We start from the raw sequence: 26,719 nt of genomic DNA on the forward strand, positions 1-26,719 counted from the left end.
AATTTCTTATATAGGCTTTACATTTTAAAGTAATAGTTAAAATGATAATGATAAAATGATATTTGTAAGTTAAAAGCAGAACTTACCCAAAGACTCCTCAAGAGAGTTGATTTCTTTCATCTGTTCTGTAGCCAATGGCACAAGTAAGGGGCTACAGCAGGATGTTTTCCTAAAAGCCCCCTTACTTCCTGCCAATCATTAAGTCTCTCTTGATAATAAAGCTTCCTTCACTTCTTATTCTCAGGGGAATTAGGCAGGATGGGATGAAAACTATACATGCAGACTGATAACATATCCCTTCATTTTTTCCTATGGTTTTTCTTCTGTTAACCAGAATACTGCACATACTAGCAGTCTACACAGATGGACAGAGGGAGTTCTGTGTAGGCTTGCAAATGTGGGAATTTGAGAACAGCCTGATAAAAATAAGAGCATTATTAAAGGGTGCATACTTAAAGAAGAATATGGTCAGGCTCGAGAGGAAAGGTCTGTTAGACAAGCTATCTCAAGTTAGTGAGTAACTTGGGCCCAATAACATCACAAAAAGCATAATTTTCCTTTACATGGCTGTCTTATTGACACCTGGGAGGCAATATTCATTTTTTAGCTTACTTAATTCATGGCAGTCACAATGATTCCATCTCTAATGGGTACATGTCATGGTTTTTATTCTTTCTTACTGATTTTTGTTTCAGACTTGTGATTTCATTAGTGGGGAAATCCAGATGAGGAAGTCCCTTTGCCAAGGTTGATAGATGATACCTGCTTTGCAAGTTAGTCATAGAGAGTTGGCCAGGCATTGAAAGTTAGATTGCTTGGGATCACACAACCAGTGTTAAGAGAGACTAGACTCCAGATATTGCTGATTCTGAGGCCAGTTCTTTTTTTATTACAGAATACTGCAGCAGAATGGTTAAATTGAAAAAGTTTCTTCTATTTCTTGTTAAGCCCATGAATGTAGAATGATGCAGAATTGAAAAGAATCATTCTATCTGTCTATGTGGCACCTCAGGAAATAACCCTATTTTTCGTCATTCCTGCATCAACCATAGACTGTCTAGTCATCATTAGTGAGATTGTATCTTCAATTCTTGGAACATCTTTAGACACTGTCCTACCCTGGTGTGCCTTCATCTTCTCATTAGACATGTTTTCATTTATCTTAAGTGAGAGCAAAGTAACGGTTTCATAATCCCTGATTAAACACAATGGCTGAATAAGCCTATTAATATATTTCTCTGTACTAGTGATTATCTTTCTAGGTTGTACACTCATTTGGTAATCCAGTTCTTATCGCTAAGGGTACAAACAATGTGGCAGACCTCTGTCAGACTCACTTCTCATATTTCCTAATTGTATCTGTCATGCGTTAACAGACATTAACATTTATATCTAATATAAATATAATGAATGGCCTGGATTATTGAGTATTTCTGAACCAATTATGACAGATGCACCAGTATTTTTTTTAATATACTCTTATGGAAATTTCAATAAAAGTTCTTTGTGGTTTGCTTGCTTTATTTTATTTTTTGTTTATTTTTGGTGGGGGGCAAACTACTGTACTGAAACTACTAAAATCCAGTGCTTCATCATGACATGGAAGTGTCTTTGGATTTTCAAAAGCAATAAATTACAGGGAAGTACAAGTTCTGACAGTTCTTACCTTGCTGGGAAATCTTGTGTACCTGTCATCTGAAAACCAGCTACCTAGCTAAGTGCTAAGAGGATCTTCATCAGAAGTTTGGACAGTGGTGATTTCATAATATAATTTTTTCTTTCTCTGTATACATACTATGCTACATTATAGATGTGTGTATATGTAGAGTATATTATAGATAGTAGGGATATGAATATGTATATATGTATGTACAGTACACAATAGAAATTTGAAAAATGATTCAGTAAGTCATTCTTAGTCCTCTCCATTGATCCAGGTCATAGCCTAAGAATGACAATTATCTTAAACACTTTTAATGCATACTCTGTTTATTACATACCCTTTATTCACTCTTTCCTAAACCAGTATATTCTTTAGCATAGAGCAGGGATGACAAGATTTTTTTAAAAAGTGATAGTGTTGATATGCCTGCTTGTATTTATTCTTATGTAACCTTTTGGATGGATTACTAATTCAACTTGACATTATTGAAATATGATTGATTTAAAAGGTTGGAGAGGGAGAACTATACACACTAACAGACTGAGACTGTAAAACAGGCTTTCCCATTTCAAGTTCAAAGTGCTTTTCACATATTAGATAATCATATTAGGTAAGGTTCGAATGGAGATGTCACATTTTTTGATTCATGGTGAATTGCCACATTATAGTAAAAGGAGAATTATTCTTCATTGTGTTCATGGAAAGAGGCATGGAGGCAGAAGTAGTATTTAATAAATTTTTGAGGTAAGGAAGCCTATGCCAGAAAAACAGTAAGCCTACTTTATTTGACTCATGTGACAGCGTAGCATAGTGGTTAAGAAGTATTGAACATGAAGTCAGGTAATAATAGATTGCATTTAGTGCTTTATATTTTGCAAAGCACTTAAAGCTGTTATACTTTGGGCCCAAGCTTTCACAGGTCTTTATGTTGTCTGCAGTTTCTTCAATTCACTCCTCCACAATGGTATGTTTATAAACAGTTTACCTTTCCATACTATAGATCTTTGCCTCCTTCCATGAAGAGTCAAATCTTTTTCCTTTTTTATTTATTTAGACTGCTAAATACTTAAAGATGATGAATTAGTTGTGATAATGGCTCAAAACACTTTAATAGGAACCTTCAATTATCTCATCCAAGAGAGTAAATCATGTGGAAATTATAGGTAGCTATTTTGAAAAAGAAAATGTAGGAGCAATTTGGTGACAGAGGGATCTTTTAGCTGACTAGTATGCTTACAAGTCAGGTTAATATTAAACCAACAACATTCTGGGCTCAATAGGGACTTTAAAACTCAAGGAGACTCAGTAACCTGAGAGTTAATTGGGCTTCCAAAGGTGTCTAAATTGCCACTTATCAGCTTAGGCACTAGGAGACTATGGTAACATACTAATTTATTCTGGGCATTAAGAAAAGGAGGAAAATAGCTGAATCAACTTTAATTAACTGAAAGGTTATTATGTAGGGGAGAAGTTTATACTAACTTAGAGGGTTTTTTAAATGTAAAAGTAAATTCCCTTGATAAGGCAGTAATCCAACTTTTCAAAGTGTTAAATGAAACTTTATATTTAACATTTAAAAGTGAATGTTTTTTTTTTTTTTAAAGGGAGAATGTGGCAGAAATAAGGAAATAAATAACATGATGGGAAACTTCTGACACTGGTCTGCTTTGATCCATTTTTAATTTCCACTGTTAAATTTCCATTGGCAATGTCAACAACAAAAAAGTACACACTGTACAAGACTAATTTAAACACAAAGGAAATCCACCTACAACTTTATTAATAACCAACTTTTTTATTAGAGCAAATACAGTTGTGAAAACTGTACATTATACATTTTGGGGTCAAGGACTATAAATAAAGGAACTCATAGATAAAGAGTTCTTTCACAGCAAGAAACTTTAAATAAACAAAGTGACATATTAAGTACATTGGCAGACTTCATGTGCTGTCCAAAATGTAGTATACAGTATAACAACCCATTATAAATAGCCTTTCATGTAAAATACAGCTTGTGCACATTTTAGAAAAATACCAACAATTTCTGTTTGAGCTTTGTTTTTAAAAAAGCTTAGAAATCATACATATATTTATAAATGGAACCACCATGCTTACTTTATAAACATTTTCTGAAGTTATCTGTTACTCATTACTTCCAAAGCATTAAGTACTTTAAATAAACATTTATTAAGAATTAAATATTTCAGTTAAAAAAATCAGCTTTCCAGTAAGGAGACATGGAGTGGGACAGGAAGGAGCAGTGACCTAAAGTACCAAGATTTATATAGAGACACACTTTGTTTTATTTAAAAATGTTGCTTTCTAAATATCAAAGTAAAAGTATGATTTTTTAAAAAAATAAATACACATGGTGCAATTTTCATTTGCTCTCTTTCTGCTTTCTTCTTGATTCCATACTGGTCACACACAGGATTCTCAACATACTGTACTTCTGCAAAAAACACCACTGGGTTATTACCCTGCAGTTAGCTGGCTCAGGAGACAAAACAATAAGTCCTCACCTATGTTACTGTAAGTGCTGCTCTGAAAAGACAGCAAACAAACAAGTTGGAAATAATTCTTGTTATATTGTGCACAAAATGAAAAGAGTTTACAAAAAGTTTCCCAAACTGCAAAGGATGAAATTTTTGAAATAAAGAGACAAAGAAGTCCCTTTCTCCAATTTATTTTTTAAATAACCAAAATCTTTACTTTGAGGACAAGCATCCTACATACAGTTTCTGCAAGTAAATATGCATGCTTTTAAGTAATAAAGAATATAGTAATTTCAATTTGACATCACAAAATAAATGCAGCTCATATAGTAATAAATACCGCAAAAACAAATACCCCAAATGAAAATTTATAAGGCTTTTAAACTTGAAACAAAATTACATATGGTCTTTAAAAAACACAAAAGGCATAAATTTGATAAGCAGTGATTTTAAAAATAAATTTTTATGCTCTACCTGAATGTATTCAACACAAAATTAATCTATCCCTGCTGAATAACAATAATTACTAATAGTATCTTAGCTTCATTTTCACTGGAACTGGCCTCTAAAAAGATTATCTCTTATAGGGTACCATTAGGGATGAAATTTTATTCTTTGAATAATTATTTCTATTAATATGAAGGCATTAAAAAAAGAAAAAAACAAATTCCCAAACCATGCAAAGCCTTGATTCTATTTCTCAGAATCCTTTTGTAGTCTAGCTTTCATTTAAAATTATAACCCCAAAGATCCTCCATGTTCCATAAGTAATTCAGTGTGGTACCGACACAAGCATGTCAAGCCTAGTGACTGCTCAGGAAATCATAGCATCTCCTGACTTTGCCCAATCAAAATGAAAGAGAAACAGTTTTACCAGTTTAGGAAAATGAATGCAATGAAGAGCTCTGCCTTCCTATCAAAATACACATGTATACTAGATTTCTGTTTTGCATTTTTCCTCAAGATGCAACAATTACATTTTCACTAGCCAGGACTTCACACCATTAATTATCGTGGCTATACATCAAATTTAAATCAACAGCAAAATGAACAGTCATGCACAAGCAAAAGAAAATGTAATCTCCCAGGACACCACAGGAGAAGTTAAAAGCAGCAGGTAATGGCATAAGACTGGTGAGTGATGCTGCTAACTATTTCTTCTAATGAGAAAGGAGTGAATGTTGGAGTCACTTCCACAGCAACAGTATCCTCTGACCGCATTCCTCTGGCAGTCGTTTCCCCAGCTCCCTACTAAAAACGTCAGATGGTAAAACAGTAAGGCAGCTGTTAGCTTCCATCAACAAAAAGTGCAGCTCCATACATTTCCAGTTTAGTCACACTCTGCTAGATGGAGTAGCCAATGTACCTTCATCGGTTGGGGGCTGCAGCAGTAGATTTTGTGTTTTGTTTGGCTTTTGCTTTTTAAATAAAAAGAAATTATTAAGTTTTGCTTTCCAACATAACTGCTTGCTTCAGCCTTCAGAGGACCCCAAAGCCACAAACATCCCCAAGGGAACTGAACAGGTCCTCTGGCTGAATTTTCCAAGTCTCAGATATCTCTCTTGCGATCCCATTCTAATTCCAAGCCTCCTTCCCTGTGTCTGAGCATTTCTGGTGTGTTGCCATTTAAAAGGCTGATGACACTACTGCAGAGAACTGTGGGCTAATTCCACTAGTTGCCATGACTTCACTGAAGGGTCAAAACAGTGATATCAGTAAGAAACTACGTTGAATCACATTCAGGCATAGCCAAAATTAAAATAAATGACATTACAGAGATATTAAAAACAAAAACAAAAACAAAAACAAAAAATTGTGATTATAAATTTGAATAAGGGAATTGAAACTATTATGTCTGTGAGTTACATGAAAATGATACTAGTCTTACCTTTCCTAATTCCAATCAAGTTAGAAAGTGAACAAAAAGAATGGCTAACCCAATATTCAACAGCATGACCAGGACAATCATGACTGAATTAGGACCCTGAAAATAAAACAAAATAAATATTATTTTTAATGTTTAAAAAAACTCCTCAAGTAAAATTAACCCATTAAGTGAGTTACCAATTAACCCAATTCTGTAACTTAAAATGCAACCAGTTGCCAAAAGTATAAAAAGCTAAAAGTGAAAATGACGTATCTCAATTTAACACACTGTAATGTTAGAGGCTGTTCTACAAGTGATAACACAACTGTATTCATGTTTTAAAATTTTATTTTATTTATAAAAAGCAGAAAAAAACCGGAAAAGGAAAACAAGACAAAACAGAACATGTAACAATAAATTACCGGTTCAATATCATTTGTTCTTAATTCAACTTTACTCAGTGAACTCCTAATAACTGAATTATCAGTCCTTAAAAAAAGATAAGAATCTTTACCTGTTATGGCATTCACCATTCTTGTGGATTTTAGCCACTGAGAATTCAGTTTAGGAAGATTTGTTTTCTCATGAATGTAGTTTGGTTAAATAAAGCCTTTTACAACAAAGATTTTTATCATGAGGTTCATAAACTTTTTTTATAATTTAAATATTTTTATAATCATTTCAATATTATTGGTCTTTATAATCCTATGAATTTAAATTCATTTTTAATTTAATTCAATTTAAATTAATCCCATGTATTTAAATACATTATTCTGGGAGATTGTGTAATAGACTTTCCCATGCAAAAGAGTCTATGACACAAAAAAATTAAGATCACCTGTTTTACACCAAAACATTTAAATTACAAGAATTTAGAGGAAACTAAAATGAAATTTTGTTACTTTTATCTTTTCCTGGTAACCTTTTTGGATATCATTTCCTTTTCCATATATATATATGTATATATGTATGTACCATGAACACAGGAAATACTTTTTACATGAATTTTCTCAAGTCCATATTCTCTGTATTAGTTTAATAAGAGATACACTTAAAAAATGACACAAAACTAGAGGAACATGGAATATGTTACTTGTCAGACTTATGGATAGGAGAAGGATTTATAAATAAACAAGAGATAGAGAACATTGTGAGATGGGTAATTTTGATTATATTAAAAGATTAAGTTAAATTAAAAATTAAATAATTGTAGCCAAGATTAGAAATTTTTTTTGTGGAAAGTTTCTAAAATAAAGATCTCATATCTCAAACACATACAGAACTTTGTCAAATTTTTAAGACCACGAGTCATTCCCCAAATGATATATGGTCAAAAGGATATGAACAGGCAATTTTTCAATGATGCCATCAAAATTATTATATAATCATACCAAAAAATGTTCTAAATCATTAGTAATTGGAGAAATGCCTTCTGACTCAGCAACACTAGTGATAGGTCTGTTTCCCAAGGTATTCTAAAATACCTATAGCAGCTCTTTTTGTGGCAAAGAACTGGATGCTGATCAGTTAGGGAATGGCTCAAAAAGTTGTGGTATGCAATCGTGACTGGAATACTATTGTGTGTTAAGAACTAACTAACAAGTTGACTTAATTAATTGAATTATTGAATTAATTGAATCAAATAATGAATAGTGAAATGAGCAAAACCAAAAGAACATCTTATATAGTAACAGCACTATTGTTCAAAGAATAATTATGAACAACCAAAGTATTCTGAGTACTATTCTCAAATCAACTATAAAAAACCTATAAAGAGAAAAGAGATAAATAGTAATGCGTAAAATTTTACTCATGTTTATAAATCTATATTAAATGGAAGCCTTCTCTAGTGCAAGATGGGAAAGAAAGGAGCAATACAGTTCAGAACTTAAAATGTAACAAAATAAATAAAAATTTAAATTTAAAAAATTACCGACCATTTTGTAATAGCAGATCAGATTTAATGTTCAGAATTATTAACTTTAGAGATAAAATTTTCATTTTCTAAAATTACTAAAACCTGATATCATGCTGAATGATATTTTTCAAGGTGGGTTTCCTTTTTAACATACACCCTTTACCAAGTTCTGTTCTCATCTAAAAAAGTTATTTACATGGATCACATAGTCCATAAGTATCTGGGTCTTGTTTTGAACTAATGAAGATGAGTCTTCCTGATTCCAGGCCCTAGTATTATATTATTGTGCCATTTATCTGTCCTATTGATTGGATTACAAGTTCTATTTAATAAAAAGTCTCATATAAATTCTTCACTAGATCTAGTTCACTTAATCAACTTTTTGTACTGGCTATATTTTCATTCCCATTCCTATATACATGTCCTCCTTTTCCCCCCTCCCCCATTCCCACTGCCATCTTATAAAACCAGTTGGAATAATTGTTCCTCCCAAGTTATTTCTAAATTCCATTACTCAGAAACCTTTGCAATTCACTGAATTAAAATTTTCTACAATATTCAAATCATAATATAAGTGGTCTACTGGCCTCAGGTCATTTCTCTTGCCTTTCTTGAAGTTATTATTACTTGGTTCATATTTCCTCTTCTCTACAATAACTTAAAGACTTCAATATTTGTGCTGATGCTCCCTCAAATGTCCTAATCTCCTATCTCAATTTCAAACTCTCGTGCATTCCCTAACTCTACATTAGCCACACATAGGAAGTGAACCCCTGGATTCATCATTACTCACAGTTATTCCACTTTTAAAATTTAAAACTCTCACATAACTTTTATTTAACCATGTGACTAGCATTCTATCTCTAACATCCAAACTTTTTCTTTAAGTTCACTGTGACTGCTAATCCTATTCCAGTACTTTCTCAGGCCATTACCAACCCTGCTCTGATTTTACTTTCCTTCCTTCCTGATCTTCATTCTATAGTTAATTCAATTCCACATAGTCATCAGCTTGAATCTGTTCATATAAATTTTTAATGCTTTTTTTCAAGGATACTTCACACCTCTTAATCTAAATTTGATCCTCATAACAGGGTACAAATTATCTTCCTCATTTTCCAGCTTGGAAACTAGTTATAGAAGAACTGTATTTGAATAGAATGTAAATCCACATTAACTAAACACCTATTTCAACAGGAGAATTTTTTGAAGGTGTTCCCACCCCCAAGGCAGTGTAGATAAAAAGAAATTCTCTCAGGGTAAGGAGAACTGGCAATTATAAGATAAGCTTGGCAAAAAACAGGAAGAACAAATGGAAATAGGGCAAGTCCTAAGATGATATCTAGTTGTAAGAATAAAGATACTTATGGATGATAATACTGTAAGGATAGATCTTAATTTACATAAAATTAGACTGCAATAAAGCAATTTTAACAGGCTGCCAAGTTCTTTAAAATCATACTTTACCTGCATTATGTAGTCTCCTTAGGGCCATGGGAAAAATAAGATGTGTTGATAATAACTAAATAACTTTTCTCACATAGAATTTCAAAGGTGGTTTCCAATTAGTATAAAAAGAGGTCTGATTTGTAGTAATGCTAATTCTATATTCCACTTCATTAGTAAATGAACAAATGAAATCTTCAGGTGATCTTACACTCCATCATTCACCATGGAGATGCTGTATTTCAATTTACTCCAATTAGCAGTCTGTCAATGAGTGTATAATGTTGCAAAGCATTTCAAATTTTTCAGGACATTAAAATTCATACATTACTTCTGAAGTGAAACACATGATACTTCAGCCTATCCAAGAGAAGTAGGTAAAACATACTACATGATGGCATTAAGTTGCACTATGAGGGTACAGTAAGTATCTACTGTATAAGGAGGGGTGACATTTGTATAGCTGTTTAAGGCTTGCAAAGCACTTCACATAATCCCTTGTAAGGGAGTATAGATATCTTCCCTATTTTATAAAATAAGGAAACTGAGATTAACCAAGTAACAGAAGTAGGATTTCAAGACAAGTCACTCTTTAGTGAAGTTCAGCATGTTTCCCACTCTACCATACTATGATATCTATGTTAAAATCCCAAATCTTTTGTCCTTTCTTTTAATAATAATGAGAAATTACTTATCAATTTGTAAAAAAAATAAAATAAAAAGTTTTCATTTATGTAATCTGTAGGGTATAAATTATGCTTACTTGCTGGTTGAGTCACTATGGTATACAGGAGAGACCAAAGAAAATTTAATGTAAGAGATCTGAATTGTGATTACATAATGTTGGAGATATCTTTAAAAACTCACTGAGCCACAACTTCTCTATAAAATGGGAATAATAATCATTTATTTTGACTGCTCTACAGGGCTGTCCTAAGTTTCAATGTTATAACATATACATAGGCTTTTAACAAAACTGCAAAGTCCTTACAAAAACAGTGAGGTAATACTACTTTTGAGACACATTACAGCAGCATCCCACTGTTCTGATTTCCAGATTTAGTGAGTAAGTTTGCAAACCATCTTATAAATCTTTCCTTAAGTTATAAAATAAAGTATTAAGCTACTTTTTGAATTACTGTCTGAAACTCTTTTTAAAAAAGTCTTAGTAAAGTTATTCTGTTAAGCTCAAGTCCAGCAATATGAAGGGGAAAAAAAGCTATTTTGTCACTTTTAGCTCTAGGCTCCAGTGCTTTATAGACAGGTGCCAGTGGGTGACTCTTTCATTCTTCAAATATCTATGTTACATGCAGGGAAAGGCAAAGTCTCAGAAATGACTATCGTTCCCAGTAGGAGCTTAACATAGCAAAATGAAAAATCAGTTTTTGCTTTTCAAGATTGATCAGGGCAGGTGCAATAAAAGAAGTGACAACAGCATGAAGATTCAGTCTAGATTAGAACTAACATAATACCTTATATAACAAAATGTGGGCCAGTTAAAATATGGAATTAAAATTTGAGGATGTTTGGTTCTATTCCTGATTTTGTTGCTCCTATACTCAATTAGAAAGAATTTTCTTTTGGAAGGAAATTCTGAATCTGATATGACAAGTAAAGATAAGTGAATCAAAGATTATTTGAAATACATCCAGACAAAATATATATCTAAATTCTTCTTTGACATTTTGGTATTAAATAAGCATGACAAGTATCCTTCAACTAAAAAGGAATTATTTTAAAGCAAAAATCAAATGTATAAAACAGATTCCTTTGTTACCTGAAATGCCTCTCTAAAAATAATTAACAGATTATTCCAAGTTCAAGCCTGATTTGATTTGGGGATTATTTAGGGCTTATTTCAATTCAAAAGAAACTATGTATGATCTAAGGAAAAATTTTATTCAGATATTGCTCAAAAGCGCTCTGGAAGAAGATCAGAGTAATGGCTAGAAGAAATGAGGAAAAACCAAGGGTAATTTTAAAAATTAATTGGTTAGGATTCTCTCCTGAAAAATGTCTTAGGCTTGCTCTGAAATAGTATCTTAATTTGTTTCTACTGGCCCATACCAAAGTTACCATAAATCAATATATGAATCATGAAAATCATGAATTTGTGTATCAAAAGGTAATGTACACTTATGGAGGAAGGTTACACATGTATAATCACACATTCATACCTAATTCTCATGGGAATTCTCAATATCTCCCCATTTCTAGCACATATATTCCCCTAATAATAACAATCTTATGTCTAAGATATGAGAATTATTTAGGATTTTTAGAGAGGACCTTAGGATCATTCATCAGATGGATCAAGTATTACTATAGAACTCAGGCATTCCTTAGGATTTATCTGCAGAACCAGTACAATTACCAAAAATTACTGCCAAGTTCCACTTCAGTTTGCTTTAGTCATTCTTGCAGGCTCCTCCAAAACCCAGTAATTTCTTGTTTTAAAAGTTTTTTTTTATTATGTATATTTTCTTATTGTCTTGAGAGACAGACATTACTGAACTTGCTATGAATTTGAATTTGCAGAAAAAATTGTAACAAAGTATATAGGTTTTTCCTTCTCAGATTTATGGGGAATATTGCTCTATGCTATGCTATCCTAAGTCTTCTCTAATTATGCTAGGTAATTCTCATATCTCAAACTCAGAAAATCTGAGGGACAGACTGTTAGCATAATTAATTGTGGCAACTGTATATGTTGGTATTAAAACACACCAAGTAGTGGATCCTGCTGTTGAATGACTATTCAAAAGCAAAAAATAGTAGTAAGGATGTAAATAGAACCTCCAATTTTCAAAGATGACAACATACAGCACTTACAAAAAAATCATATATCTCATCAAGAATTATTACCAATTGCTATTGGAATCAGAGAGCCTAATAATGAGAAGAATCCTATAATTATGGGCTTGGCATCAAGAATTCAAAACACAACCCTAAAATTTACTCATTGAGTAATACAATGTAATTGAAGAGCAAGAAATGTAATACAACACTGAGATATAATCTTTCAAAGTCAATCAGACCTTTTCTTCATCTAAGATGGGTGTGCCTTTTTACAAACCTTCTTACTTTCTCCAACAAAGTCATTTTACAAAAAGAATAATTATGGACTGGCAGGAATATAATTTACTCTAAACTCACAGTAAATTATGTTAACAGAATTATAACTCTCTTGCCTCACACACTACTAATAATCAACAGTATATAAGATTTTTAAGTTTACGAAGAACTGTCAGTCCTATTATGTGTCTACTGTGAGCCAGGCATTGTATACACATCATATATCATTAAAGCCTTACATTTAACTCTGTGATGTAAGTACTTTAGCTATGATTCATAATTTACAGATGAACAGAGGTTTTAAGAAGTCAAAGGATTTGATCATAGTGTCTTAGTCAATGAAATTTGAACCCATGTTTTCTGATTTTAAGTCTAGTACTCCATCCCCTTAATTACATTGATTAAAATACACAACCCATACATATAATCATTTATTCTAGTCCCCCATTTGATTCGATGATAGATGCTGTCTTTATCCATTCTTCTCTTTAATATTGGTTCTGTTAAATCACACAGTTGAATTAAAGTCTAATACCATTTTTAAGAGATCTAAGTAATATGAATGACTTTCACCTATGGATCTACAAAGAAAAAGTACCTACACACCACCGATTGTTATTTAAAAAAAAAAAAAATACATTATTGGGGCAGGTAGGTGACATAGTGACTTCAGAGCACTAGCCCTGAAGTCAGGAGGACCTGAGTTCAAATCTGACCTCAGATACTTAACACTTCCTAACAAGTCACACCCCCAGCTGCCTCAGCAAAATATAAAATATATGTTATTTATTACTCATGAGTCCTTGAGGAATAATCAATAAATGAATATAAATGCTGAAAAATAGATGATAGGTAAATTATATTCGACAAATTCGATGGCATTGTCAATGTATATCATCTTATTGGTTACTCATTAAAGTGTTCTAGAAAGTCATTTTTTACTCTATTGAAAGATGGCTTATTTTATTTAATTAGTTTAATTTGGGCTGCTTTGTAATTGTTAGACAGATTTTTACCAATCACTAATTGAAGCTACACATTTTATAAGCATTGCTGAGTTTGGGGACACACTTTCTTCATTGTTACTGTGTACCAGATATCACTACATAGTGAAGAAACAGGATGTTCTGGCTGCAAAGTTTTGTTCATCAAGTTAAATTCAAAGAAGTTAACATGAAGGCAACATTATATACAGGATAATACTGGGTTATATAAAATGTCTTCAGTTATATGCCTCGTTCTAAAAAAAAAAAATCACATAACATTGAAGCAAGTAATCCCTTTTCTTCCTCATATTTTGGTTTTAAGGAGTAGGGGTAGAGGATTTCTACTGTGTCACATTCTGATGGAGCTTATGTTTAATACGACTCAGAGTCTTGTCTCAGAGTACTGAGAAATTAAGTGACCTGCTAGTACTCACACAGATAATGTTATATTTTCCTGACTATACAGTTTGCCTTCTATGCAGGAGGCTAGGATAACATTAATTTTAAAGATGAAGAAACTAAGGATTCTTATGTATGCCTATTTGTGTAAAGATGCAATACCAAAGGAAAATGTAGAAGCATTGCATTGTATCAAACCTATTACTTACCTCTTAACAATGTAGCTTCTTTCTTTGCTATAATTTTGACAGTGCTCTCTTCAAAGTAATGACCTCTGTAATATCAAATCTAAGGCTTTCTGTTTTCATTATTCTTGACTGATCTAATGTATGGACACTGTTGATCATCCTCTTCTAGATACATTCTCCCTTAATTGATTTTGTGATTCAATAATCCCATATATTCCTTCCTACCATTCTTCAACATGGAGAGTTATCTTAGCTGAGTTCATTAACTCCTAAAGGTTTAAATGATCATTTTTATGTATGTGACCCCTAAATCGTTACCATCCCTGACAAGGTTTTTCCAGAGACTGATATCTGTCTTTGCAACTGCCTGCTGTATATTTCTACCTACATGAAATAATGTCCCTGAAAACTCAGTACTGGCTTAACTGAACTCATTATCTTCTCCCCAAAACCTGCCCTTCTTCCAACTTCAATATCTCTCTTGCTAACACCTCCCAGTCAAGCATCCTGGTACTCTTATAGTCATCTTCAACGTTTTTCTCTCTCTTGGTCTCCATGTCCAATAAATTATCAAGCTCTTTTCTACCTTCCCCATCTCTCTTATAATCATTTTTCTTCTCACTACTACAGAAATGATCCTAGTTCAGGCAGGCCTTCATCTCTTTTTCCACTGTATGAATCCCCTAATTAATTCCTAAATTACCTTTCATAACATTTAGTGCTTAATCTTCCTCATGACTGATCATATCAGTTCTCTAGTTGAAAAAACAAACAAATGGTTTTCCATTGCCTAGAGAATAAAGTATATTCTCTTTATATAAAGAGAGACTGCTGATTGGGAATCAACTAACTTCCAAACTGCCTTTTCAATAAAAACTTTTTTTGGCATACTTTCCAGTAAAACCAGCCAAGTCACAGACACTAATTCCTATCTTGCTTTTTCCTTCCTCAGTCCTTTAGAAGAGTTCCCTTGCTAATCTCTGTGTGAACACCTTCCTCATTACCTGACATTAAGTCATCTTTTTCTCAAGGCACATTGCTCTTTTGTACTTACCAAGCTCTCTTCAGTATCAGTCTTGTACACATGCCCTTTTACTTTCTACTAGATTTTAAGCCTCTTGAAAGTAGCTTCTGTATCATCTTTCTCTTCCACGTTTATCACAGTATTTACAAACAGTCAGAAAACAAGAGCTATAATTCCTCCCCAATACTTAAAAAGTTGCTTCTAGTGCTGAAAAATCAAAGTAGGCAGGTGACCATTAGTGTTCGGGGTTATTTTAACTTGACTGAAAAATGAATATTAAAGGCCTTGGTTTCAAACTAACATGCTAAACTTTAGAAACAATTTTATGGACTTTTATACCTCGATTTATGTAATTCAATAACCTCTTGGCTAATAATAATTCTATATTGTTAGGAGAAAGGAAAATCCTCTGAGTATATATTAGGAAAGAGAAGTTTCCTATAAAACTTACCAAATTATCTTCTTTACCCAAAGAAGAATATGAATCATTGTTTGCTGGATTCTTTGGTGTGGCAAGTTCAGACTTCTTCATTTTTGGCTCAGATTTGTTTTCTTTGGCAGCTAGTTTTGTTGTGGACTTAGAGGGACTTGTCTTCTGATGTGATTGCTTGGGCACCAGTGCCAAAGAAGATTGGTTCGCACCTCCATCTTCCTCTTTATCTTCTGGTGGTTGCTGTGGTGCATTCAGTTTCACATAATAGCCATGATACTGTGAATGCAACTCCCCATTACCAGGATGGAAGGAGGTATTATGGCGACCAGAGTACTTGGACTGAGGCAATGCTGTTACCTCCTCCTTTGGGGGTACCTTTGAAAGTAGGGGTTTGTTAACAACTGCTGTTACATGCTCATCAGCCATACCTTTGTTTTCCTGATTGAGTCTTGCCCCTGAGCTGGGGTTTTGCTTTTTCACTGGGGAGGAAGGCTGAGGGGAGTGGCTTAGTTTTGGGCTTGGCTCAGGGGACCTGGGGGGAGTTGTGCCTTTCCGATAAAAGTGAGGAGATTCCTTTGGTGAAGGTGGCTTTTCTGGGACTTTTTCTTCTGGGTTTTCTTTAGTTTCTATGCCTTCCTGAAATCTCTGTTTGATATAATCAGGACCTGCAAGAGATGACAATGGAAAAGATGTGACTAAAATAGAATATAGTGTCTTATTAATTATGATGACAGTCTCTTCTGGATTAAATTTACTTATTCTATCTTTAAATGTGAAGCAGAGATATATTTAGACAAGTTACACATTTTAATCTGAAGGTGGCTATATATTTGGTATCAAACTATATATAGTATATGAAAGCTTGGTTTAGAATTAGAATAGAACCAGGTTCAAATCCTGTGTTCACTATCTTTGTTCTTTCCAAAACAAGTATCATTAAGCATCTACTGTGTATTAAGTACTATGAGCTTTACAAATATTATCACATTTGATACTCATTTGATTCCCTGAGTTACTATCATTTGTGTTATAGTTGAGGAAACTTAGGTAAACAATCGTTAAGTAACTTGCTCAGAGTCATGTAGGTAATACATAGGAATCTAGATTTGAACTTTTTCCTGATTCCACTCAGTATTTATTGATACAATGGATACATTGTACCACTAGGTGCCTGGGTACCTTTTAGCACTGTAGCCAGCTTGCTAAAATTTTAAGTTACTCACAAGTTGCAGACTAGTATCAATGGAAGAAGTTTCTGTACTCACATTTTAAGCTCCTACTCTTCATAACAATATTTCTAGAACCCCACCTGAATACTCTCCCATACAGAAATCAAAAGCTTGAAACATTGTGCCACAGGTAGTTTGTAATGGTGTTACCAACTTTCTAATTCAATTTAATGGGATTGTAAATCCAAAAACAGTTTCTCTTTGTATCTTAATACAAGTACATTATTTTTGATGATTTGGGGGAAGCAAATTTTGGCATCTGGTTAGGTAAATTTTTCTGATAGTAAATATTTGAATAGGTTAATTAGAGAGATTAGATCTCTAATGGTTTTTTTTTTTCCAGCCTTGTGATTCTCTGACATTATTTAAAATCACACAATGAGTACCTTGCATAGCCCCATGCTCAAAAAAAGAATTCCATACTTTATAAGGTTTGGATTGTATCATGTAGATCATAATTAGAATGAATTACAACTCTGTTGCCAGTGTCTCTTTGGCATGATCTTTGGTGCTTTTTTCTGACTATGAGGTCTCATAGTCTTTTCATATTATTTTTATATATTATTTCATATATATATATCTGAGTGTTTTCATATTTTTAAAATCTATATTTACCCTTACATGCAGGGTAAGGGTAGGGAGTATTAAAGAAGGGGTTCTAGAACTATTGTCATGAAGATAGAAATGTGAGTATAGAAACTTCTTCCACTGATATTGGTCCCCTGAGGCTGGGGTTAAGTGACTTGCCCAGGGTCACACAGCTAGGAAGTATTAAGTGTCTGACAGCAGATTTGAAGAGTAATTAAAAATCTTAGTGAGCTGCTTCCAGCACTATGAAATACTCAGGCATCTAGTGGCACAATGGATAGAACATTGGGTTTAGCTGTGAAACATTTGGCAGGAGGTGATGGTTTCTTCTCCTGGGCACAAGAAGTTATTATTTCCCTCCAATTTCTTTCCAAGTTACTTTTGCCTCCTCTACAGGTATGCCCACTGGCAACACTCACCTACAAATATGTACACTAAAGGTTCTGCACAGAAGCTTTACAATGATTGTTTCCATCCCACAGAATCACGTGTTTGCCATATGCTATCCCAATATGTTCAGAGGAATGTGGTGTTGGAGCTGGGCACATGTGCAATCCAAAACAACCACATAACTACTGTAGGCCCTCTATAGTATACAATAATATTCTCTCAGAGAGTACATATCTTTAAAACTTGTCAAAGAACTTTTCCTTGGATTTGTTGAATAAGTATCAGTATATCAGTAGATTATCCTACTCTCAATTCTTCTGATTTCAGGACCAGATGGCTCAGCAATTTTCACAACATGCTAGGAACTTATTTTACCATTTAAATTGTATTATGAACTGGAATAATTGTCAAAACTTGATGAGCAATGGTTAAAAAACCACCCTGATATTTGTGTCTGAGATCTGCATGGAATAAGTATAAATATTCCTGAGACAAGAGTGGGGGCACATCAATATGGAAATTTTAACAAGGCTGTAGAAATCATAGAAGACATCTAGCATTTCAATTTCTAAATTATCATTACAGGATTTCACATATAGAAGTGATTCAAAGTATAGAACAAATAAACATTTAGGAGTTGAAGACTGCCTCAAAGAATATTAGAGTATAATATTTCTCCATAAATAGTTCTCTAATATAATTTAATTCATGGATGATTTTTATTTCTTATTCTTTATTGAGAAGCATGATATCATCCTGGATCTAGAGGCTAGTTAATTAATGTGTACCTTTATTTTCACACTTATTAAACTCTTACTGTGTTGAAGGCAGAGTGTGAGGTAATGGGTAGACCAAGTTAAAAATAAAATTGTCCCTATCCTCAACGAGTTCTTTCTATACCATTTTACAAAGAGCTCTAAAATTTATTATCTCTTTTGAGTCTCATACTGCAGATGAAGAAACTGAGGCTAAAAGTAACGAGGTGCCTTGATCAAGGTCATACAAATAATATGGGGTATAGTCAGGAATTGAGTCTAAACCTTGATTCAAGTCCAGCCAACTATCACCTGGGCCACATCATGGGGAATGGAATTGAGGAATATAGAGGGAAAACTTGCATATTCATATATATGCAAATTTCATTCCTCTTACAATGCTCTTCCCCACCAACCCCAGCCCAGTACCACTGACTTCAAATATATACATTATGAAGAGTTTACACTGTACATAAAAAGTCCATACAAGATTCTGCTATGTAAAAGCGGCCAATAACTGTGGGCAAGGAAGTTTTGGAGGAAAAAAAAAAAGGCTCTCCTAGGTTAGATTAGGTAAAACATGGCTTTAACATTTTAAAATTTCACCTTTCTGCACAGAAACAATTTTTAAAAAGAATCATGTTTAATTAAATTTAGCAACTAGATTTCTGACTTTCTCAAACATCCTGAAAAGAACCAAGTGGAAATGAAAAGAGGACTCTTGAGTAGTGAAGAGAAAATCTATTACAAAGCCCAGACACTTTACTTGTGAGACATATGGTGTTTTACTTATTGACTAAGACTTATACAGAAAATAAAAGGTTTTTGATATAATAAACTTTGCTATTTAAGGGAAGTGCAGATAAAATAAGTGATAGTTGAAGTAGATCTAGTGTGGTTGCAGCAAATGAGAGATGAAGTTAAGAAACCAGGAAATTCCATCAACTAGAAAAATACAGCAAAAATACAAGGAAAAAATGCCCTACATACTTGATAACCTCTGTCAACACATGTCAGAAGATGGTATCAACTAGGCCAAAGGAAGAAGAAAGATTTATCTAAGCCTTAGAGGTTCCAAGAGGAGGGAAAAAATCTGAAACTTAGAGAGCTTATTTAAGAACATCAGGAAATTACCTTGGGGCTGTGTTTTGGTCAAGTGAGTGGATAGAGATAAGCTTGGGAATAATAAAGGAGCCAATGTGGCTTTTAACATAATAATAATGTTTTGAGTGAAAGTTTGAGCAGTTATCTGGGGGGTATGCAAAAGAGAAAGGTGAAAAGTTGATTCAGTGGATACAAGGGGAACTATTTGTTAATTGACAGTAAATATGAAAAAGAACCTTTTTCATATTCATCCCAAATCTGTCACTGGGCTAACTGTCCCCAATACAATATTTACTAACCCAATATAATACTTAAATTAATTGTTAGGACAAGTTTCATCTTATTTATTGTACATTCGCATGTCAAGTCAGAAGTTGAAAAAAAATATAAAAGCAAAACTTGTTTCTTCATTTCCATTGAATAATTATTTTCAAATATTTCAAGTAAAAAAGCTCCACAATTTCTATAATTTGTTGAATTAGAATTAAAGCAATTAAAGAATATTCTACTAGTTTTCAAGTATACTGCTGAATAGTAAAGCATGCATAAAACATGATGAATAAGAAAAATGCTTTTAAAAATCCCTTTTAACAGAGAATAGCAACAATATAGCGCCATGACTTATGGGTCATTTAATTATGAAATAGCCTTCAAATGTGAACTGGCTAACTAATTGGGTATTCATATTTAAAGTTATTAAGGTATTACAGATGTCATTAAATGCTTTATACATACACACATGCATGCATGCACAAAGAGTGTAGAAGTATTGTTCTAGTTCTGGGAACGTTTTCTGTTTCTTCTGTATTTCAAAGATCAGTCTATTTTTTACTTAGCAGTCTCTGGCACCATTTTGCTGGTGAAAGAACTGATTTACTGACATTAAAGAAAAGCCTGTTAGACTTTTCAGAATCTTTCAAAAGAATGGAAAAAAAAGTTCTGCTAGTGGTGTCAGCCATCATTTTCATCTTTCCTTTAAAAAAATAGTAGCAGTGTCTCTGAATTTGATGTAGTTTGACTCAGTGTTCCGAGTTAAAGAAGGACATAGTTGTCTCACCTAATATTATCTTCTGGCAAAACAAATTCTGCATCAGAAGTCCCACCTAGATGATCAAGACAATTCCAATGACTTGTGATGGAAAGAACCATAAGCACACACAGAGAGAATTCTGGAGACTGAATGTGGATCAAATCATTTTTTCATTTTTTTTTTTGATAATGTTTGCTTGTTTGTTTGTTTTTCTCTTGTATTTTTTTCCCCTTCCCTTTTGATCTGAATTTTTTTGTACAAGAAAAATATGGAACTTGCATGTTTAACCTATAGTAGATTGCTTGCTATTTAGGAAAGGAGAGAAGAGGGGATAGGAAGAGAAAAACTTGAAACAAAGGGTATTTCATATATTCAGAAAAATACAAAAGCTATTATTATTTTTTAAAAGTCTTACCAAAAGCACAACTAGTCCAACAACACTAATTTGCTGGTTAAAGCTGATAAACCTACTGATCTCAGAGGCAGGACAAATAATAATTCCTTTTTAAAAATTATTATTAAAACTTTTTATTTCCAAAATATATGCATAGATAATTTTCAACATACACTCTTGGAGGGGGCAGATAGGTGGCACAGTGGATAGAGCACCAGCCAGGAGGACCCAAGTTCAGACACTTAACACTTCCTAGACTTCCTCAAGTCACTTAACCCCAATTGCCTTAGCAAAACCACCCTCCCCCTCCAACAAAAAAAACAAAAAACAAAAACACCCTTGCAAAATCTTGTGTTCCAAATTTTTCCTCCCACACTTCCCCCCCATCTCTTCCCCTTAAACAGCAAATAATCCAATATATGTTAAACATGCACAATTCCTCCATACATATTTCCACAATTATCCTGCTGCACAAGAAAATCAGATCAAAGAAGAAAAAAATTAGAAAGAAAACAAAGCACAAGCAAATAAAAACATAAAATGAAAATGCTTTGTTGTGATCCACACTCAGTCCCCACAGTCCTCTCGCTGGGTGCAGATGACTCTTTATCACAAGAACATTGGAACTGGCCTGAATCATCTCATTGTTTAAAAGAGCCCCGTTCATCAGAATTGATCATTGTATAATCTTACTGTTACTATGTACAATGATCTTCTGGTTCTACTCACTTCACTTAGCATCAGTTCACGTCTCTCTAGGCTTCTCTGAAGTCATCCTCCTGATTATTTCTTATAGAACAATATTCCATAACATTCATATACCATAATTTATTTAGCCATTCTCCAACTAATAGGCATTCTCTCAGTCTCCAGTTTCTTGAGGCTACAAAAAGAGCTGACACAAACATTTTTGCACATGTGGATCCCTTTCCTTCATTTATGATCTCTTTGGGATACAAGCCCAGTAGAAACACTGCTGACTCAAAAAATATACACAATTTGATAGTCCTCTGGGTATAGGTCTAAATTGCTCTCCAGATTCAATCAGTTCACAAATCAACCAACAATGTATTAATGTCCCAGTTTTCTCACATACCCTCCAACATTCATCATTGTCTTTCCCTGTCATCTTAGCCAATTTGAGAGGTGTGTAATGGTACCTCAAAGTTGTCTTAATTTGCTTTTCCTCTGATTAATAGTGATAAAGAGCACCTTTTCATATGACTAGAAATGGTTTCAATTTCATTTGAAAATTGTTCTTATCCTTTTGATGACTTATCAATTAGAGAATGACTTGAATTCTTATAAATTTGAGTCAATTCTCTATATATTTTAGAAATGAGGCCTTTATCAGAACCTTTGAATATAAAAAGTTTTTCCAAGTTTATTATTTCCCTTATACCCTTGTCTGCATTGGTTTTATTTGTATAAAAACTTCTTAACTTAATATAATCAAAATTGTCCATTTTGCATTCCATAATGTACTCCAGTTTTACTTTGGCCAAATTCCTTCCTTCTCCATAAATCTAGAGGTAGACTATCTGTTGTTCTTCTAACTTGCTATTAATATCACCTTTTACGTCTAAATCATGAACCCATTTTGACCTTATCTTGGTATAAGGTGCTAGATGTTGGTCAATGTCTAGTTTCTGCCATACTAATTTCCAATTTTTCCAGCAATTTTTTTCAAATACTGAGTACTTATCCCAGAACCTGAGGTCTTTGGGTTTATTAAACACTAGATTACTATAAGTTATTGACTATTGTGTCTTGTGAATCTAACCTATTCCACTGATTAACTACTATATTTCTAAGGCAGTACCAAATGGTTTTTTATGACCGCTGCTTTTTAATATAGTTTCAGATCTGGTACAGCTAGGCTATCTTCATTTGCTTTTTTCATTAAATCCTTGACCTTTTGTTCCTCCTGATAAATTTATTTTTTCTAGCTCTGTAAAATAATTTCTTGGGAGTTTGATTGATATGGCACTGAATAAGTAGATTAATTTAAGTAGTACTGTCATTTTTATTACATTAGCTAGGCCTATCCAATTTTCCCAACTGATTAGATCTGACTTTATTTATATGGAAAATGTTTAGTAATTGCTTTCATATAGTTCCTGACTTTGCTTTGGAGGATAGACTGCCAAATATTTTATATTATGTACATTTATTTTAAATGGAATTTCTCTTTGTTTCTCTTGTTGCTGGACTTGTTGGTAACATAACAAAGACTGATGATTTAAGTGGATTTATTTTGTATCCTGAAACTTTGCTATAGTTGCAAACTGTTTCTAATTATTTTTTAGTTGCTTCTTTAAAAGTATACCATCATATCCTCTGCAAAAAGTGATGATTTGGTTTTCACGTTACCTATTCTAATTCCTTTTAACTTCTTTTTCTTTTCTTAATTGCCAAAGCTAACATTTTTAATACAATGTTGAATAGTAATGGTGGTAGTGGGCAACCTTGCTTCATCCCTGACTTTATTGGGAATGTTTCTAGTTTCTTCCCATTACATATGATGCTTGCTGATGGCTTTAAGTAGAGGCTATTGTTCATTTTAAGGAAAACTCCATTTATTTCTATATTCTCTACTGTTTTTAATAGGAATAGATGTTGGGTTTTGTCAAATGCATTTTCTGCATCTATTGAGATGATTGTATGATTTTTGTTAGTTTGGTTATTGACAAAACCAATTATGCTAATGGTTTTCCTAATACTGAACTATAAATGACAATTTCTAAGAGCTCTTACAGTAGCAAGTCAAGATACCTTGGTTTCGGGCATATATAATGTTAAAAAGACTTTTAAAAAGGAAAGTCTATTGGTATGGTACAGTTATGAGTTTTTGGGAGTAACTGCGGCAGCAGCAGCAGCAAGGATTTTCTTAAAAGAGATTACTGATGTTCTTAAAAAGAAATGGCTCATGGTGGGACAAATTGATATATACATTCCTTATGGAAAGGAACTATGTTTTATTATGCTTATAATTATTTATTATATTATTATGAAATACACTATTATATTTATATATTATATGTTAATATAATATATATTATTATATTATTATATTATATTATTATGCTTATAATTATTTATAATTATATTAAAACTATTTTTACAAAGATCTTAGGTCTTAAGGCTTTATAATGAGTAAATGAAAGTACTTTATCAAGGAAACCCCCAAACTAGGTAATCTAAATGTACTAAAGACTGTTTTTGGAGGAATTTTATGTAAACTAGTATTAAGAAGAAGGGTTAACTGTTCTAATTTGAGTAATTTTTTTTTTTTTTTTTTTACTTCCAAGACTTTTGTAGCTATTGCCCTGGGTACATCCCTGTAACCTGAGGATCTAGTTTTCCTGGTCTACCCTTTTATACTTGTTAAATCTCTTCTGTTCTCCTTAATTGTCCTTCTTATTTGTTTTCAACATGGAAGTAAAATTTGGACCAGCCTCTAGGACTGGAGGTTGTTGTCCTAGCTTTCTAGAATTTCTTTCCCCAATCTCTTATATACTTCAACAACTTGAAATTATCTAAGTTTCTCCCATGATTTCCTTCCACTTTTTATTTATATTTCTCTCCAGTGACATAGAAGCCAGAATGGAATATTTCATATTTTTATTTCATTTAAGATATAATATTTCCTTTGGAAAAAGAAGGCTGAAGTTGAATCATACTACTTAAGTGCAAATCTATGCTTTACCTCTTATTTACTGGTATACTTTGGGTAAATCACTGAATAGGTTGAAGGTTAAATTTCTTTTATTTATAAAACGAGATTGCTCTTGGTCAAAGATTTCATTTCTCAATTCTGATGACAATTGGTTCTTGATGTTTCCTAAATTTATCAGAAAATTTATTATATGGATTTTTTTCATGCTTTATGGAATTAAGTACGTAACAGTAAGATGCTTCCATTTCTTCACCTACCAAAAAACTTAAAAATAAAATACACTGTATGCTTGTTAATAACAAGTCCAATATCACTTCATATCTAATATCTTCCAGACAATCTGTTCTGTTTAATTCTTATAAAATATAAGCTCCTTGAAAGCATTAATTCTATCATTCCTGTCTCTGTATTATTAGTGCTTAGTACAGTGCCTAGCACATCTTAGGTATCTAATAAGTATTTGCTGAGTAAATGTGTGAATCTTTATGACATCAAGAGAAAGAGAAGGGCTTCAGCACATTGATCCCCATTCTCCTTATCATGGTGAAGTTACTGGGGAAACATGATGGGTAGAAAAGGTTGGGTGGTGATTTGTACTGTAGGAGAGACCCACATTTAAGAGATGGTATTCATTTAAAATCATAGGTTCACTTGAGTATTTGAATTCTGAATGTAGTAAAATTAAAAATTTTCAATGCTGAGACAGTCTTTTTTGTGTCACGTTCATCTTTAGACTCAAGGTCAAACTATGTAATATAATTCATCAGCAGACTTTGAGTCAACTATTGGATGAATAAAGTGTGTGTGTGCATATGTACATGTGTGCCCATACATAGGTTATATTTTTCCTTGGCTTTTGCTGAAACAGAATAAATTCAGTTATTCCCTTTAAACTGTCACTATCATTGAAAATATATCATGTAAATAAATGCTGTCAGCCTCTGCAACAAATAATCAATACATTGTAAGGGTATAGAATTGGATGGGGCCTATGTTATTCTTTGTAAGTAGACAACAATTATCCTCCCAGAGCAAAACACAGCTATTCTGTTGTGTATCTAGGTAAAACTAATGTGCTTAGACAAAAGAAAGATTTTACTTATTCTAATTTTTCAAGCTGTGAAAGGTAAAATAAGCTATGAATTAAGTTCTTCCTTTTCTCTGCTCAGGGTTAACAATTTTTCTAAGATAATATTGAACACTTGAAATAACAGAGCTTTACATCTGAAATATGCAAATTAGTTCAGCAGTGTAACTTAGAAATAACTATTCAAAGTGCCTTTAGAAAATGTCTATCTTGTTTGATCATCCTGCAAATGAGTAGAAAGCATGAGCTTTCCCTCAGGGACATCAATAATACCTCAACAAACGAAAAGCCTTCTATACAGTTGTTTGAAAGAAGTGTTGGCTGAGGGTCAAATGGTTTTGTAGCCTCCACCCTTACTTTTAAAAAAAAATAGTCCTGTTGTCATTTCATGCTTTTGTGATGTATTCATTACAAGAAAGACAGCTTACTTATATGTAGCTGTTTTAGCTAGAAAAGGGTGGAATTACATTTTCCCACAATATTTTTTCCCCAAACACTTTCTGCACCATAAAGGGCCTTTTAAAAGGCCCTAGTCGTGGAAACTGAGATGACTGTGTATCATTTACTTCTCAGTAGTACCCAGTGGAAATCTATAGGGACACTATGCACTAACAGACTGAAAAAGCAGAAATGGTAAATTGCCATCAAGAGACAACAATAGTAAGTTTGTTTCTTTTCAAATGTGATACAAACCTAGTACTGTTTTGCAAAAATACATTGTTTTATGGTTGAAGAGATTCTCTACAGTAGCCTATTCCTCAGGTGAGCCAACCTTGGAAGAAGGAATAGAAGATTCATTGGGAAAATTTCTTCAGAAGATCCAGATTACATTTGGTATGCTGGATAGGTAGCATGGCAGTTGAGCTGTTGTTGTTCTACTATATATAGAAAAGCTTATTTTATTGGTATTTAAATTCAGAGTAAAAATAAATTCATCATGATCAAACACATTTGTTGGAATTGTAATAG

General features: G+C 33.0%; 1 protein-coding gene across 7 annotated transcripts in view; it reads right to left on the reverse strand.

The window, feature by feature from the left end:
- Positions 1-3,438: 3,438 nt before the first annotated feature.
- Positions 3,439-26,719, reverse strand: part of JPH1 (junctophilin 1) — an 88,456-nt gene continuing 65,175 nt past the window's right edge. Inside the window, exons 4-6 of one of the 7 annotated variants that reach the window (XM_074278906.1) lie at positions 15,513-16,159; positions 6,047-6,142; positions 3,439-4,115 (exon numbers count right to left, since the gene is read on the reverse strand). In XM_074278906.1, coding sequence (XP_074135007.1) covers positions 6,062-6,142; positions 15,513-16,159 — 728 coding nt within the window. In that variant the 3' untranslated portion in view covers positions 3,439-4,115; positions 6,047-6,061. Of the gene's footprint in view, positions 6,143-15,512; positions 16,160-26,719 lie in introns of all 7 variants that reach the window. The other 6 variants (XM_074278907.1, XM_074278904.1, XM_074278905.1 and 3 more) reach the window with 6 other exon arrangements.

The sequence above is a fragment of the Sminthopsis crassicaudata genome, chromosome 1, assembly GCF_048593235.1.
Source record: "Sminthopsis crassicaudata isolate SCR6 chromosome 1, ASM4859323v1, whole genome shotgun sequence".
Taxonomy (NCBI): Eukaryota; Metazoa; Chordata; class Mammalia; order Dasyuromorphia; family Dasyuridae; genus Sminthopsis; species Sminthopsis crassicaudata.